Genomic DNA, 14878 nt, shown 5'->3' with positions numbered 1-14878 from the left:
GGCAGGAGAATGGCATGAACCCAGGAGGCGGAGCTTGCAGTGAGCCGAGATCGCACCACTACACTCCAACCTGGGCTACAGAGCGAGACTCCATCTCAAAAAGAAAAAAAAAAAAAAAGTCTATGTTGCTGTGGCCCAGAGTTTCCATTTTATGAATCATGTAGAATCCTATATTTCCAACAGGAGAGTGTTCAAGGATAGGGTCTGGGTTCATTCAGGGGAGCTGGTTTAGTTTAGGCAAGCCATATTCCTTTCCCAGGTAAGTGTCTCATTTCTTTGTTTGTCATCTATCCCAGGGCTGCATGTTCCTCTGTGTTTTCGGCCTTCCTGGTGATAAGAAGCCAGACGAGTGTGCACATGCCCTGGAGAGCTCCTTCAGCATCTTTAGCTTCTGCTGGGAGAATCCTGCTAAGACCAAGTAAGGAGGAAGGTGGGGCAGAGAGGAGCTTCTCAGGCCCCAGGGGCTCTTCAGGCAGGGTAGGAGGCAGTAACAAGTGGCAGGGATTCAAGTAGTCCAGAATTTGCCTAATGTGAAGGGAACATGCTAAGGAAAGTGAGCAAACAAGATCTATTAAGAAATCACCAGATACAGATCTCTGTACTGAATACCCAGGGGAAATAAAGATACATTCCCATTCAGCGGGTCAGGAAAAGGAGAGAAACAGAACAAACATACCAAGATTCAAGAACACTGCAAAGGAACAAGCAAATGTGTAAATTAATATGATGCAAATAACATCCCTGTGGAGAGGATACAGAATAAAGGCTGCCTGTCTACAAGAGAGAGTATGAGAGAAGTTGTGGAGAAATTACCTAGATAGTAAGGAACCATAGCTGGTTAGCGCTGTCTTGGCTTTCATTCTGGGTCTTTCACAGATCTTATTGCCTTTTCTGGCCCTTAAACTGAACTGATCTCCCTCTTCCACATCCACCCCTCACCGAACCACCTTTCACAAAACCTAACCCAGATGAAGGTATAGAAAAATCTATTTTCCCACTAGTTGCATTATGATAAAGTTGGTTGGAAGTTTTCGATTGACTTTTTAAAATAGAAAGCTATGGAGAAAGTGTGTACATGAATGAATTTTTAAAATAGTTACTTCCAGTGTTAACATTGAATCAGATTGGTTTGCTTGCCATAACTTAATTCAAAATGGATAAAAATTGTATCAAACATGTAAATAGTGCTTTAACATTTATAGAATACTTTAGTATATGCTACCAATGTGAAAATTTGTATCCCTCTTTATTTTTTGCTGTTTTTTAGAGACAGAGTCTTGCTCTATTTCCCAGGCTAAAGTTCCGTGGCACAATCACGGCTTACTGCATCCTCAACCTCATCCTTCCAAGTAGCTCAGACTACAGGCACACGCCCCACACTGGGCTATTTTATTTTATTTTTTTTTAGTAGAGACAAGGTCTTGCTATGTTGCCCAGGCTGGTTTCAAACTCCTGAGTGCAAGTGATCTCCCACCTCAGCCTCCCAAAGTGCTGGGACTATAGGTGTGATGCCCCTCTTTTATACATTAAGGAAATTAAGGTCACAGAAGAGAAGTTACTAGCGTATAGCAGAGCTTTTAATGAAACCCAGATCTTCAGTCTTCAAATCCTGTGTTGTTTCATTACTTATCCCCCAGCTGCCTCTTATAAAATGCAAATGCTCCCCAAAAGAATCAAATATGCTATTAATGTGATATAATTATAGATACACACTCATAGAATGTTAATATTGGAAAGGAATTTAGAGATGATCTGATCCAAGCTGTATTTTAGAAATAAGAAAGATGCTACAGTTGCTTAATAGATGCTCAGACTCTTTGCCCAAGGCAAATACATGTTAACACTGTTAACACTTCTTTCAGGTTTGGTGGGATCTGCAGATACTCCTACATCCTACCTCCCAGTCTTGTCTCTAGTGTGGATATGCTGGGCAGTATTAGTCAGGGTTCTCTTAGAGGGACAGAACTAATACATATATATATATATAGTTACATATAATTATGTTATGTATTATATAGAACATATATATATATTAAAAAAGGGGAGTTTATTAAGTATTAACTTACACGACCACAAAGCCCCACAATAGGCTGTCTGTAAGCTGAGGAGCAAGGAGAGCCAGTCCGAATGCCAAAACTGAAGAACTTGGAGGTCGATGTTTGAGGGCAGGAAGCATCCAGCATGGGAGAAAGATGTAGGCTGGAAGGCTAGGCCTGTCTCCCTCATTTCACATTTTTCTGCCTGCTTTATATTCATTGGCAGCTGATTAGATTGTGCCCACCAGATTAAAGGTGGATCTGCCTTCCCCAGCCCACTGACTCAAATGTTAATCTCTTTTGGCAACACCCTCACAGAAACATGCAGGATTAATACTTTCAATCCTTCAATCAAGTTGACACTCAGTATTAACCATCACATGGGCCATCCCCTCCAGTGCTGGTCTGTTCTGTTCTTGAAGTTTGTATTGCCCTGTGGCCTTCAAGGGTCCCACCCTTGGCCCTTACTCTTAAAAGAGTCATTTCTTTGGCCTTTAGAGACTGTCTTACAATGCCCTTAAGAATGTCTTCTGTCACTCTTAGGCTGTAACTTGGTCATTTCCATCTTATTTAGTTTAGAATATAATAGATGTTAAGAACTAGACGGGGTATTAGAGTTCATCAAATTTGACCTCTTTAAAGAAACTAAGATCCAGAAAGGTTATGCTGCTAAGTCAAACAGATGTCAAAGCCTCAAAGCTAAGTTTCAAGGTCAGTGATTTTTTTCCTTGAAGATAATTACTAATTCAGTATCTCCCAAAGTGTGTTTGTTAGAATGTTATTAATCCCTTAATATGCTCATGAAAAAAGAAAAGATTTTCATGACCAAATATGTCTGGGAAGTGTCGCAAATTATATTTCCTTCTTCAAGGTTCACAATGAACATTAACATACCAAAGGTTCTGAGTAGTGTTATGGGAAAGAAATGTGTTATATTTAGTTTTAGTCAGCATTTCCCAAATTTACTTGGTCATCAAACACTTTTCGCCAGAAAGACCTATAAACATCCAGAGGAGCTAATGTTCTAAGGAAGATAATTTTGGAAATGCTGAGCAGATGCTAAAGCTTCAGAGGTTCCTACATGGCCTCGGTAGCAGATACCATTGCTCATTTCTCTCTGCATCACATCAGCTCTCAGACCCAAAACTACTTTCCATGTCTTCTTTTTCAAAGACCCTGTTCACCTTGAGACATCCTCTGAGTTCCTCTTTCTAATCTGAGAAATAGCTTCAGCTTTTAGCTCATTTAGAGGAAAGATGATTCCCTGAGTATTTCTTCAGGATATTTTTGAGACATAGGGAGTGCAGTCTCAGAATGTCATTATTATGGTTTTTCAGTACCAGAAATACTTTATATACAATTACATGTATCAAATAAAGAATACACTATCAATGCAGAAAGGTTTTAAAGGAAAGAAGGAATATGGATTGCTGAGAAAAGCAAGGAGGAATTATAAAGTATAATAGAAAGAAATAAGAAATAACTAAATGATAAAAGTATTATTTGTTCATGATTGACTTGTTAATAGCTGAATTTCTGGCATGCATAAATGCATTCATTCAACAAGCATTCCTTGGACACAGTTATGAGCCAGGCACTGTGTTAGTGCTATGGACATAAAGAGAAGTAAGATTTTACCAGTTCAGCTAAGTAAACAACTAACTTTAATACAATGAAATTGAAGTGCAGAAATAAAATGCTATAGGAGTTACAACAATGTGCTATGGGAAGAAATGGTTAATTCTCCCCAGAGGCACCAAAGAAATCTTGACTATAAAGATGACTTTTGAGACAGGTTGAGAAGAAAAGTAGTTCAGCAAATGGAGAAGATGGGAAAGGGTATTTAGGCAGAGGAAGCATCATGAAATACTAAAAAATTTTTAGTCTTGCTCTTCATATGGCAGCAGAACTGACAGCATGGTCTTCTTGTCTTAAGTGTCTCTTTTTTTCACCTTGGGGGCAGTGAGCTGAGTGAATGAATGGTAAGATACTTTTTTTTCTTTTTTGAGACATAGTCTCACTCTGTTGCCCAGGCTAGCATGCAGTGGTGCAATCTCGGCTCACTGCAACTTCTGCCTCCTGGGTTCAAGCGATTCTCCTGCCTCAGAATCCCTCAACTGGGATTACAGGCACACACCACCACGCCCACTAATTTTTATATTTTTAGTATAGATGGGGTTTCACCATGTTGGCCAGACTGGACTCTCGAACTTCTGACCTCAAGTGATCCGCCCACCTTGGCCTCCCAAAGTGCTAGGATTACAGGCATGAACCACAGCACCCAGCCAAGAGCCCTTAATCCTGTCTTTTGAGGAAGACAAATAATTTTGATGGCTTAGGAGATAATAGTGTTAACATGATTGCTACTTTTCATGTTCTCTCTGAACCACTGAAAATTGTTTATAGATTTAATATGAGACTATGCGTCATTGCATATCTTTCTCCACCTGCATATCTTGTTACCTGTCACATGAAATTTTCATGTCAGTGAGTAAATCTACTTATTTTGTTATGTATGAATTACTCCTTGCCACCTTTGGGCTTTTGCCTCACCTAGAACAGTATATGCCCTCTTTTAAAATAATTCATTTATCTAATACTCTTTCGTCCCTACAGAGGTAAGACTACTTCTCCCATTACCTCTCTCTACGCCAAACACCTCTGTTCATGTCTGTGCTGTAGCCATCTTGAAGCACTTAGTTTTGCATGACCATACAAGGCATCTCAAAGCCTTTACCTTTTCCCACCAGATAGTACCATTCCCCCACTTTATCAGTTTTTTCAACTTTCAAGGTCCAACCAAATGTCCTCTCCTTTATGAATACTGTATCTACTCTTCAGTGTGAATTAGTGCATCTGTTCTGTTTGCTCTGCTAATGTGCTATATCAGTCTCTAATATGGAGCATTTGTCTTGGTAATATATAAGTATCTCTTTACCTCCCTCAAACCTACCACCCTCCTTCCCAAACTTAACTTCTCTAGGGCAGGATATTTTAAACATCCAGCCAAATACTCAGTACTTTGCACACTTCTCAGTGCTTAGTGAATGAAATGAATGTATGTATGCATGAATGAATTTTTAAAATATTACTTATTAGAAAAATTTTGTTCCAAATGTAAATTTACTTCAGAAAGCCTTCTGTCTGCAGTCCTGACATTCTGATTATTCCTTAACTATGACATTCTAGCATTATTTGATCCATTAACCCTGTATTGATATCTCTTGATCTACTTTCATTTTTCAGTTTTATCTGAGGCAACATGGTATAGTAAAAATAATATCAGTCTAAGAGGCAAGAGGCCTGGATTCTCATTCTGACTCTACTGTTGGCTTTTGCTATATAACTCTGGGAAAGTTAACCCCTTCAATTTTTTTTTTCTCAAATGGTATTTAAATATTTGCCTTACCATAGATGTAAATTTTTTTTTTTTTTTTTTTTTTTTTAGATGGAGTCTCGCTCTGTCACCCAGGCTGGAGTGCAGTGGCATGATCTCCACTCACTGCAAGCTCCGCCTCCTGGGTTCATGCCATCCTCCTGCGTAGCTGGGACTACAGGCATCTGCCACCACGCCCGGCTAATTTTTTGTATTTTTAGTAGAGACGGGGTTTCACAGTGTTAGCCAGGATGGTCTCGATCTCCTGACCTTGTGATCCACCTCCCTCGGCCTCCCAAAGTGCTGGGATTACAGGCATGAGCCACTGCGCCTGGCCCAGATGTAAAATTTTTTAAATTTTTTTACTGGCCAGGTGTGGTGGCTCACACCTGTAATCCCAGTGCTTTGGGAGACCAAGACGGGTGTATTGCCTGAGCCCAGTAGTTTGAGACCAGCCTGGACAACTAATGAAACCCCATCTCTCCCAAAAATTAAAAAAAAAATTTAGTTGGATGTGGAGGTGTGTGCCTGTAGTCTCAGCTACTTGGGACGCTGAGGTGGGAGGATCACTTGAGCCCAGGAAACGGAGGTTGCAGTGAACTGAGATTGCACCAGTGCGCTCCAGCCTGGGTGATAGAGCAAGACCCTGTCAAAAAAAGAAAAAATATTTTACTAATTATAACCCCCAACTAAAACTAAAACTCCTGAATTAGGGGAACCATTCTGTTTCTTTTGGTTCTCTCCGTAATATTCAGTACTTTGTACCCCTCATGTTATATAGACTAACAGCAACCTCTGGCATTTTCCATTCTAAGCTCTAAGCTCTAAAACTAGACTTCTGGATCTAGGGAGCGGCAGATCTAGTGCCTGACTTGGAGGCTTCTGACTGTATGTTTATCCATTATTGCTTTTCTGATCCCTAGACTTGTTTCCATCAGTATCACCAATGGACCAGTATTCTGTGGCGTGGTTGGAGCAGTAGCAAGACACGAATATACAGGTAGAATAGGACATTGGACTGTTATCTTTGTGAGTTAAGGGAGGAAGGTGGAAGACATGGTCCAAAAATTCTCCACCTGTCTTTCTGACACAGTTATTGGTCCAAAAGTGAGTCTTGCGGCCAGAATGATAACTGCTTATCCAGGTTTGGTGTCCTGTGATGAGATAACATATCTAAGATCCATGCTACCTGCTTACAACTTCAAGAAACTACCAGAGAAAATGATGAAAAACATCTCCAACCCAGGGAAGATATATGAATATCTTGGCCACAGAAGATGTATGTGAGTATCATTGTGTGATAGGTTCATTCTCATCTCTTACAGAACAGTAAGTTTTTGATTACATGAAATTACTAACATGCTAAATAAATAAAATTACTAGTCTTATTACTATCATGCTAAAATAAGACACACAAAAGGAGGGTTTAGTGTCTGAGAGATTTAGCTTTTATGTTTAGCTCTTAGCTAGTTCTTCAGTGAATATCCTGTTCTCCAACAGGAAGAGAATAGCAATAGGTCACTAACCCAGATCTTTGTTCTTTTTTTCTTTGTGTACTTCACCATTCATTTACTTCCCTGAGCCTGGAACAATCAATAATATTCCCTCTTTACTCCCTCTCCCCCCAGATTTTTAGTTTTTAAAAACCTTTTTATTCAGAACTCTGTACTTTCTTAATTATCTGAAAGTATTTGTTTATGAAGATAGTTGTTCCTAATCTATTTTTAACAGATACATTTCACTTTGTTCTTTTTCCCAGAATGTTTGGAAAAAGACATTTGGCAAGAAAGAGAAACAAAAATCGCCCTTTGTTAGGTATGTTTTCTTTTGTAACTTAAATCATATTTGTTTCAGCTATAGACAGCTAAATGTGATTTAAAAAAACAAAACAGTGTAAGACTAAATGCTTTTAAGCTTTATTAAAAAATAGAGAGCAACTTTCTTAGTGAAATTATATTCATTTTGAAGAGGATTTACTATTTCTTTTCCATGTCAAGTATTCAAATTTCAGGTGAAGTCCTATAACTGCCTGAGAAACACCAACATTTAGTAATATTTAATCTTTGTAAGTTAGAGTTTAGTTATTAAGATCAGACAGCTTATTGTGGATCATCTTTAGAGAAAAATTCATCATCCTTAGAATAATGAAAATAGCACCAAGACTGTTGTCACCCACACTGTATATCCCCTATCTTTATATTTAGTCTATACTTATTAGTCCATTATTTTTACATAGTAGTGACAGATTTTGAAGACTAAATTGTTACTAAGAAAATTTTTACAAAAAATTAAGAAACACCTGTGTCCACAAGGTGCCTAATTTTTCTGAATGTTATTACTTAGGCTCTGGAATAAGCCCTCAAGACCAGCATATATTAACTCAGAATTGATTTTCTGGAAGGAGATATGAAGCCCCATCAATGAATGAGATTCTTCCAGGAATTCTGGAGAAAAAAAGCCATTCTGAGAGTTAGCTTTGCAAATTGATTCAAATCAATAGAGTATCTACCAAAAAGCCTGCAACAATCAATAATGTTGATTATTGATATCCAGGAGTGTTAGTTGCTCCCTGTCTCTCTACAGACCGGGAGAAAGAATTGGAAGCCTTCCAAATGGCACAGCAGAGGTGTTTGCACCAGAAGAAGGGACAAGCAGTTCTGTATGAAGGTGGAAAAGGCTATGGAAAAAGCCAGCTGTTGGCTGAAATAAACTTCCTGACACAGAAGGAAGGGCATAGGTAAAGACTCCTGTTTTCTTAGTCAGAACCTACTTCTCTTGAGGCCTCTTTCCCTTGTTAGCGAGACTCTTATGTCATTAGATTCAGCATTCTTGGACTGGTGAAGTGAGTAACCTACGTGTCATACAGGGGACTCTTGATGACCATAGTAATATTCACCAGGGTATTGCCATTGATGCTGAAGGAAGCAGATTCCAAGCAGTGCTTCTATGCCATCCAGACCCTCATGGCCATCTTCTTTGAAATTGATACATGCCCAGCCTATTACCGGCAAGAGTGCCTACAAAGACACCTTCGTGGGATAGTGGAAGAACAACTTCACTGCCTTTTTAATGACCTCTTATTTGTGAAGGTAATGAAGGCAGTGGCTTTCTGAATTGGGTTACTGTTATATTTTGTGGAAAGTCAGACCTAGGATTGTTTTCTAATCTAGTAACCTGAGGATATACATATTTTATATATATGGTAGAGCCAAGATTTGGAATTCCTTTGACACCAAAACTCAGGCTTTCTCCTTTTGAAGAGAGTGAATTCTAGTATTGAACCTGACACTTGGTAGTTGTATGTCCTAGAGCAAATCACTTAGCCTCTCTGAGTCATAGCTTTTTCATCTGTGAAATAACAATTATAGTACTGTATGTTTTTATGTGAATTTTAAAGGAGATGGTATCTAAGAGATTGCATTGTATATTTTAAAGTGCTAAATACATTAAGGTGGCCCTCACCAGTGGCATATCCCCAGGAATTATATCCATGTGTTCTTGAGTTGGTTACAATTTCTTTATTTTTTAACCCTACCTTCCTGTTCCCTTACCACAGAATATATCATTTGAAACCAGCATCTGGATCTCAAAAGCTTTCAGAGGTCTAGGATTTATGGGGTATCCAGTAGTGAACAAGCTAAAAATTCACTGGTCCACAATTTGTTTTATTTATCCTCTATCACTTCTCCTAATATACCCACCCTGCAGAGTATTTTGGAATGGAACCCTAAGATCTGTCTAATCCCTCAACATATCGCTCTCTTAAGACAGGCCTTGCTTGGGTCTCTAAACCCTTGCCTACGTAGATTAGCAGTCATCTCACTTTGGCTCTCAGGTTCCTGGTAGTTCATGTGCCTCAGCCTAGCACAGGAAACAATGTTACGTGATGTCTGTTGCATCTTATTCTGACAAGTCTCATGTACAGATTTCATCCTGGTATACTTGGAATAACTGGGATACTGGAGCTGCCCAAAATGGCATTGCTAAGTTCAACCTGTCATTTACTCCTTAGTCATAACCCTTTAAGGGTTTTACTAGAGTCTGGTATGGAAAGGAGATAGATATCTGTCTCTAACCCTTCATGAACTTTCTGTCTCATCCTTTGAACTATATATTAATGTTGGATTGGCCCTTGTAACTCTGTGCTCAAACTTGCAGAAACCCATTCTCAGTCAAAATAGAATTGTCTTGTGTTCCCTTTGGAGAACCTGCATGTTTTTATTGGATTTTCATTTTAAATGCTAACATGTAATAATTTTCCTGGTCAGTTTCCTTTGTCCTTCAAAGTTTCGCACATGGATGACGTGGCCAGACAAAAGAAGGTTAAAGCATGTTTTATTAAAGTACTTCAGGAGGTGGGTACTTTCACTACATGTCACTAACTCTTAATATGTGGAGATAGTTTATGTTTAATCTGTCCACATCACACTTTGATTCAGGCATTTCTTGGCCTGCCTATTTGCCAATATCTTCATTGTTATTTTCTACTTTTAAGCTTAGATTCATCCTACAACACAGCATGGCATACAAGAAAAGATCTTTGCTCTTCCAGATCCTGTTTCTAAATAAAATTTTAGTAGTTTAATTTAAAATAGTAGTTTCTAAATGCAATTATATAGCTATTTTATCTAGTATTTGTTAAAAATGCAGATACTCATGTTCTAGCCTAGGATTATGGAATCAAAAATCTGTATGAGTAGAAACTGATATAACCATTCTGGAAAGCAATCTAAAAGCAACTAGTCAAATTTTAATAACATGTATCCTCTAGACCCAGCAATTCTACTCCTGGGTATATATCTCAACAAGTACGTTCTTAACAGTGTGGAGGCCAGGGAGGTATCGGCATGAATGCATGCATGAACATGATGGAATAAAATGCAGAATTTAGAAACAGGAGAATATATAAAAACATAGTGATATGAAATGATCTTAAAAACACAGTCCTGGTTAGAAAGAGAGAGAGAAATAATGAGATCTGTAATACAGTTGCATTTACATTAAAAACAATTACTTGACAAAACAACAATGCATGTTTTATAAGAACACCATAGAAACAAAGAACTATGCAATGAACACATTAGAATGGTCACTTGAGGTAGCGGAGAGTGGAGTGGGAGTTCCAAATGTGATTAAAAGTAAATAGATCTTTAAAGTCTGTTTGAGTGGGGCCTGGTGATTGGGAGTGCTGGCAAGCACTCCCAGGTGATTCCAGTGCATAGCCTGATTTGGAAATTGCTGTTTTAAGGTATTATGAGTTCCCACACAAATGAAGCTTTTGCCAGAATGAAATATTTGAAAGCTTCAAGTTTGATTTGGAGAATATTTTGATGCGTATTTCATGTTTCAGGTAGAATATTTTCTTGTCCACAGAAACCCAGTACTTTTTTTTTTTTTTTTTTTTTTTTTTTGAGACAGAGTCTTGCTCTGTCGCCCAGGCTGGGGTGCAGTGGCCGGATCTCAGCTCACTGCAAGCTCCGCCTCCCGGGTTTAGACCATTCTCCTGCCTCAGCCTCCCGAGTAGCTGGGACTACAGGCGCCCGCCACCTTGCCCGGCTAGTTTTTTGTATTTTTTAGTAGAGACGGGGTTTCACCATGTTAGCCAGGATGGTCTCGATCTCCTGACCTCGTGATCCGCCCGTCTCAGCCTCCCAAAGTGCTGGGATTACAGGCTTGAGCCACCGCGCCCGGCCAGAAACCCAGTACTTTTTTTAGGAACTAGATTTTATATTTATAAAGGAAAATATTACCTGGATTTAGAATATATTTTACTCCGAAAACTCTAGCCTGTGTTAACATTTTATTTAAATTATTGATGGGAAATTTATGGTAGATTTGAAAACCAGGTGACTTCATTTCTAATCAGAGGTTATTGTTTCTTTGCTATTCTTTCCAGGCAGCGAGGGAAACACCACTGATTTTCCTCATTGATGAGGCCCAGTATATGGATGCAGCTTCCTGGGAGTTTTTGGAAACATTGCTCTCCAGTATGCCCATCATCATGGTGATGACGTTGACCCCTATCTTCACCCTGTGTGGCTGGGCCCAGCATTTCCTGCAGAGCCCTCAAGCTATCCTTATGCCTATTACGAAGTTGGCAACAACCTCGCTGTTGAGAATGGCATGTTGGGAGCTAGGGGTGGTGAGCATCCCCCAAGAGCTGCAGATGTGAGTGGCTAGGACTAACTGAGCACTTCATTAAGGGAGGAACCAGTGCCATAATATAAATGAGAAGGCACAGGTCTTACTGGAGTTGGGGGAGAGAATAGCATTAGTAACCATGATGAGGCCCCAAGACTAGATTTAAGGGAGACAGTCTTCTTGTAATCAAGTAAGGGGCTGCCTCCCTGGGCTATCCACCCAGGTTTTCACAAGACAATTAGGACTTGGGTGGCTTGCTTTATGTGTCAGTTATATGTGATAAGGCCCCTTTCTGCCGGACCCTTTAGCAAGGGAATGTTAGTTCCTTTCAACATCAATTAAAGAAAAATAGTTGAGAAAGAAAAGTTATTGCCGAAATGCATTTCAAGGCCAATCAGAAATTACTTTTTTCTATTTCTGTGCCTCTGTCGCCCTCTGTTAGTGTACGTCATGAAGAGCTGACTTTAACAAAAGAAGATTCCTCAGAGTGAAGTACCGTTACGTTTGGCTCCCCTAAAGTGGTCATCTCTAATGTGCAATCCCTTACTTACCTCCCTGCAGCTACCTTCACAGGTGCTTTGGAAATCCCCTTTATTGCGAGGTCCTATGCCAGGACCTTCTCTCTAAGGACATGTTGCTCTTTCATGACCTACAAAAGGAGGAAGAGGAAAACAGCAAGTGGGAAACCCTCTCAGGTAAGCTTAGCTTCCCAGAGTTCTACGCTGGTCCAGCTGCTGAAGTTCATTCTCCAGCATGACATCACTTGGCCTTTACGAGGTACATACCTTTTCGTTGCTAACATTGTGGGCCACACTAGGCCTTCCCAGATAAGCACACTGTACAAATCTTATACAATTAGGGTGAAAATACTCAAGACTTGCTTTGGATAACTTAATCCAATCAATCTACAATAGTTCATTTTATAAGCAGCCCAAGAGGTGGGACTAGGAAATTAGGATTTATAAACATGAAAGTCCAGAAAAAAGAATTGTACACTATTGATGAGAAAGCTGACTTGAGGATTTGGATGGGGGATGGGAGAAGGGAGGAAATTAGGAGAGGAATAAAGGGTAGAAGTATGTATAAAAGCAGAAAGGCATCCCAGAGCTGTGATGTAATAGAAGCAAGAGCTGTTATAAGGTGAACAGGAATAGTGATTAGTTGTAAGATACTGATTGGTACAGAGAATGTTGTTAGTTTATAAGAGAAAATTAGAGAACAGGCAGACAGGTGGGGTAAAACACTTTAAACCATGGTACACTCCAGTCATCTTCATCCTTTAGATTTTTTTTTTTGACTAAATTATTATATTTTTGTGCCTTTGGAACGGCAGTCACTGAGAATGGTGCTTTCCTCAGTCATAGCCTGTTTTCTTTATAGCCAATGCCATGAAATCCATAATGTATAGTATGTTTCCTGCCAACTCTGAAGAAGGCCAGGAACTTTATGTCTGCACAGTCAAGGATGATGTGAACTTGGATACAGTACTTCTCCCACCCTTTCTGAAAGGTAAGTCCCTTGAAGACCTCAAGTGAACCAATTACAGATATCATTGCAATTAGTAATTTGGTGAGTAGTTGAGTGTAGGTCTCTCATTATCATTCTGGCTTCATTTCTTCTAAAAAAGAAATCTACCTTCTAGAAATAAGTTCTGGCATTGCCTGAAGAGCTCTTTGAAGACTTGTAAGGCTACTTGAGTAAAGTTTTACTTAAATAAGCTTATTGTTCTCTTTGGGGCTAACTGATGACCCAGAAAAGTTTTCCAATTATTTAATACAAAATAGGTCCAGAGTTTCCCTTTGTGCATATTCTTGTTCCAGAGTAGACAGTAAGCAAAGGAGATGATGTTGCTAAGATTTAAGAAAATCCATGGTGTTAGTGAAGATACAGTGTTATGCACATAGCAAGAGTTTAATAAAAAGGAAGAGTGCAAAGTAGAATGACTGATGCCATAAAGAATAACGAAGCTATCAGAATTGGGTAGGCATAGTTGGAGAGAGGATGTTCTTCTTAGAAATGAATTTTTCTTATTTTAATATTTTATTCAAGTGTTTGGTGGGCAAGGTACTAATACTAAGCCCTCTTGAGGAATATTGTGATGAACAAGCATACCTTCAAGTACAGTGTGGTCTTGTTGAGAAAATAAGACACACACATGAAACAGCAGTTCAGGACACCATGGTAGTTAAGGGCCAGGGCTCTAGAGTCAGAAAACCCTGGGCACCATGGACTCCTGCACTTACTGGCTATGGAACTTTGAATAAGTTAGTCAACTTCTCATCGGTCAAATGAGGACAATAATAGTCCCTGCCTCATGGGGCTAGTTGAGGATTAAATTAAATAAATTATGGCACATAATAAATATTCCATGAGTGTTAGCTATTATATTATAAGCTCTTTACTCTGGAGGTTTCAGGTTCAACTAGACAGTTTACACTGATACAGCTGTGATAGACCATGCTTAGCAATGGCTTTTCTTACTCAGAAGGAAATACAGGATGCTAACAGGACAGCAGCAGGTACTCTTCTTCAGTGAGAGTTTTCACAGGAGTTTACATAGCACTCCAGGGGCTATTCTCTGGAGCCTCAAGTAATAGCTCAGCTGTGGGGAATGAAACTATGACTCATGGGTGCTTAGAGGCCTCATGGACCCACTAAAGGCCGTATCTCTTATAATGGCCCAAACAGGCATCGCTTTCAGGCTCTGCAAGAGGCATGACCTTTTACAAGAATGATTATACCCAAGGAAGCCCAAATCTGTGGCTTACCACCAGTTCATTCAGTTTTACCAGTCCAAATTCAATTTCCCAAGCAGAGGTTATTCTTAGCGTAAGCAAAGAAGTTTGGCTAAGTAGAGTAGGGAGGATTGAGGTGGGGGCAGTAGACATGGGTAGATGAAAAGCACATCTTTGTTTTTAAAAAAACTGTACAGACTTTCAACATGATATATTCTAGATTTGTAGAAATCTTGTTCACTGCTGCTTGACTGATTGACTGATTGATTTTGGCAGAAATAGCAGTAAGCCAACTGGATCAACTGAGCCCAGAGGAACAGTTGCTGGTCAAGTGTGCTGCAATCATTGGGCACTCCTTCCATATAGATTTGCTGCAGCACCTCCTGCCTGGCTGGGATAAAAATAAGCTACTTCAGGTGTTGAGAGCTCTTGTGGATATACATGTGCTCTGCTGGCCCGACAAGAGCCAAGAGCTTCCTGCTGAACCCATATTAGTGCCTTCCTCTATCGACATAATTGATGAAACCAAAGAGAAGAAAACAAAGTTAGGTAAGAAAGGGCTGTTCCCTTTTACTCAGGTCTGAACAAAG

The 14878-nt window shown here is 39.5% G+C and overlaps 1 protein-coding gene across 25 annotated transcripts in view; it reads left to right on the top strand.

Annotated features, from left to right (window-relative positions):
• Positions 1-14878, top strand: part of LOC102134704 (adenylate cyclase type 10-like) — a 40682-nt gene that overhangs the window by 11414 nt on the left and 14390 nt on the right. For 22 of the 25 annotated variants that reach the window (XM_074038108.1, XM_074038110.1, XM_074038118.1 and 19 more), the window contains 11 exons: positions 297-418; positions 6336-6412; positions 6506-6695; positions 7172-7227; positions 7996-8149; positions 8312-8501; positions 9681-9767; positions 11309-11580; positions 12115-12248; positions 12934-13062; positions 14565-14837. In XM_074038108.1, the coding sequence (XP_073894209.1) occupies positions 297-418; positions 6336-6412; positions 6506-6695; positions 7172-7227; positions 7996-8149; positions 8312-8501; positions 9681-9767; positions 11309-11580; positions 12115-12248; positions 12934-13062; positions 14565-14837 (1684 nt within the window). Of the gene's footprint in view, positions 1-296; positions 419-6335; positions 6413-6505; positions 6696-7171; positions 7228-7995; positions 8150-8311; positions 8502-9680; positions 9768-11308; positions 11581-12114; positions 12317-12933; positions 13063-14564; positions 14838-14878 lie in introns of those variants that run through there. The other 3 variants (XM_074038129.1, XM_074038126.1, XM_074038128.1) reach the window with 3 other exon arrangements.

The sequence above is a fragment of the Macaca fascicularis genome, chromosome 4 (genome assembly GCF_037993035.2).
Source record: "Macaca fascicularis isolate 582-1 chromosome 4, T2T-MFA8v1.1".
NCBI classification, from domain to species: domain Eukaryota; kingdom Metazoa; phylum Chordata; class Mammalia; order Primates; family Cercopithecidae; genus Macaca; species Macaca fascicularis.
Note: the sequence above shows the minus strand (reverse complement) of the source record. Positions and strands in the feature narration are given on the sequence as shown.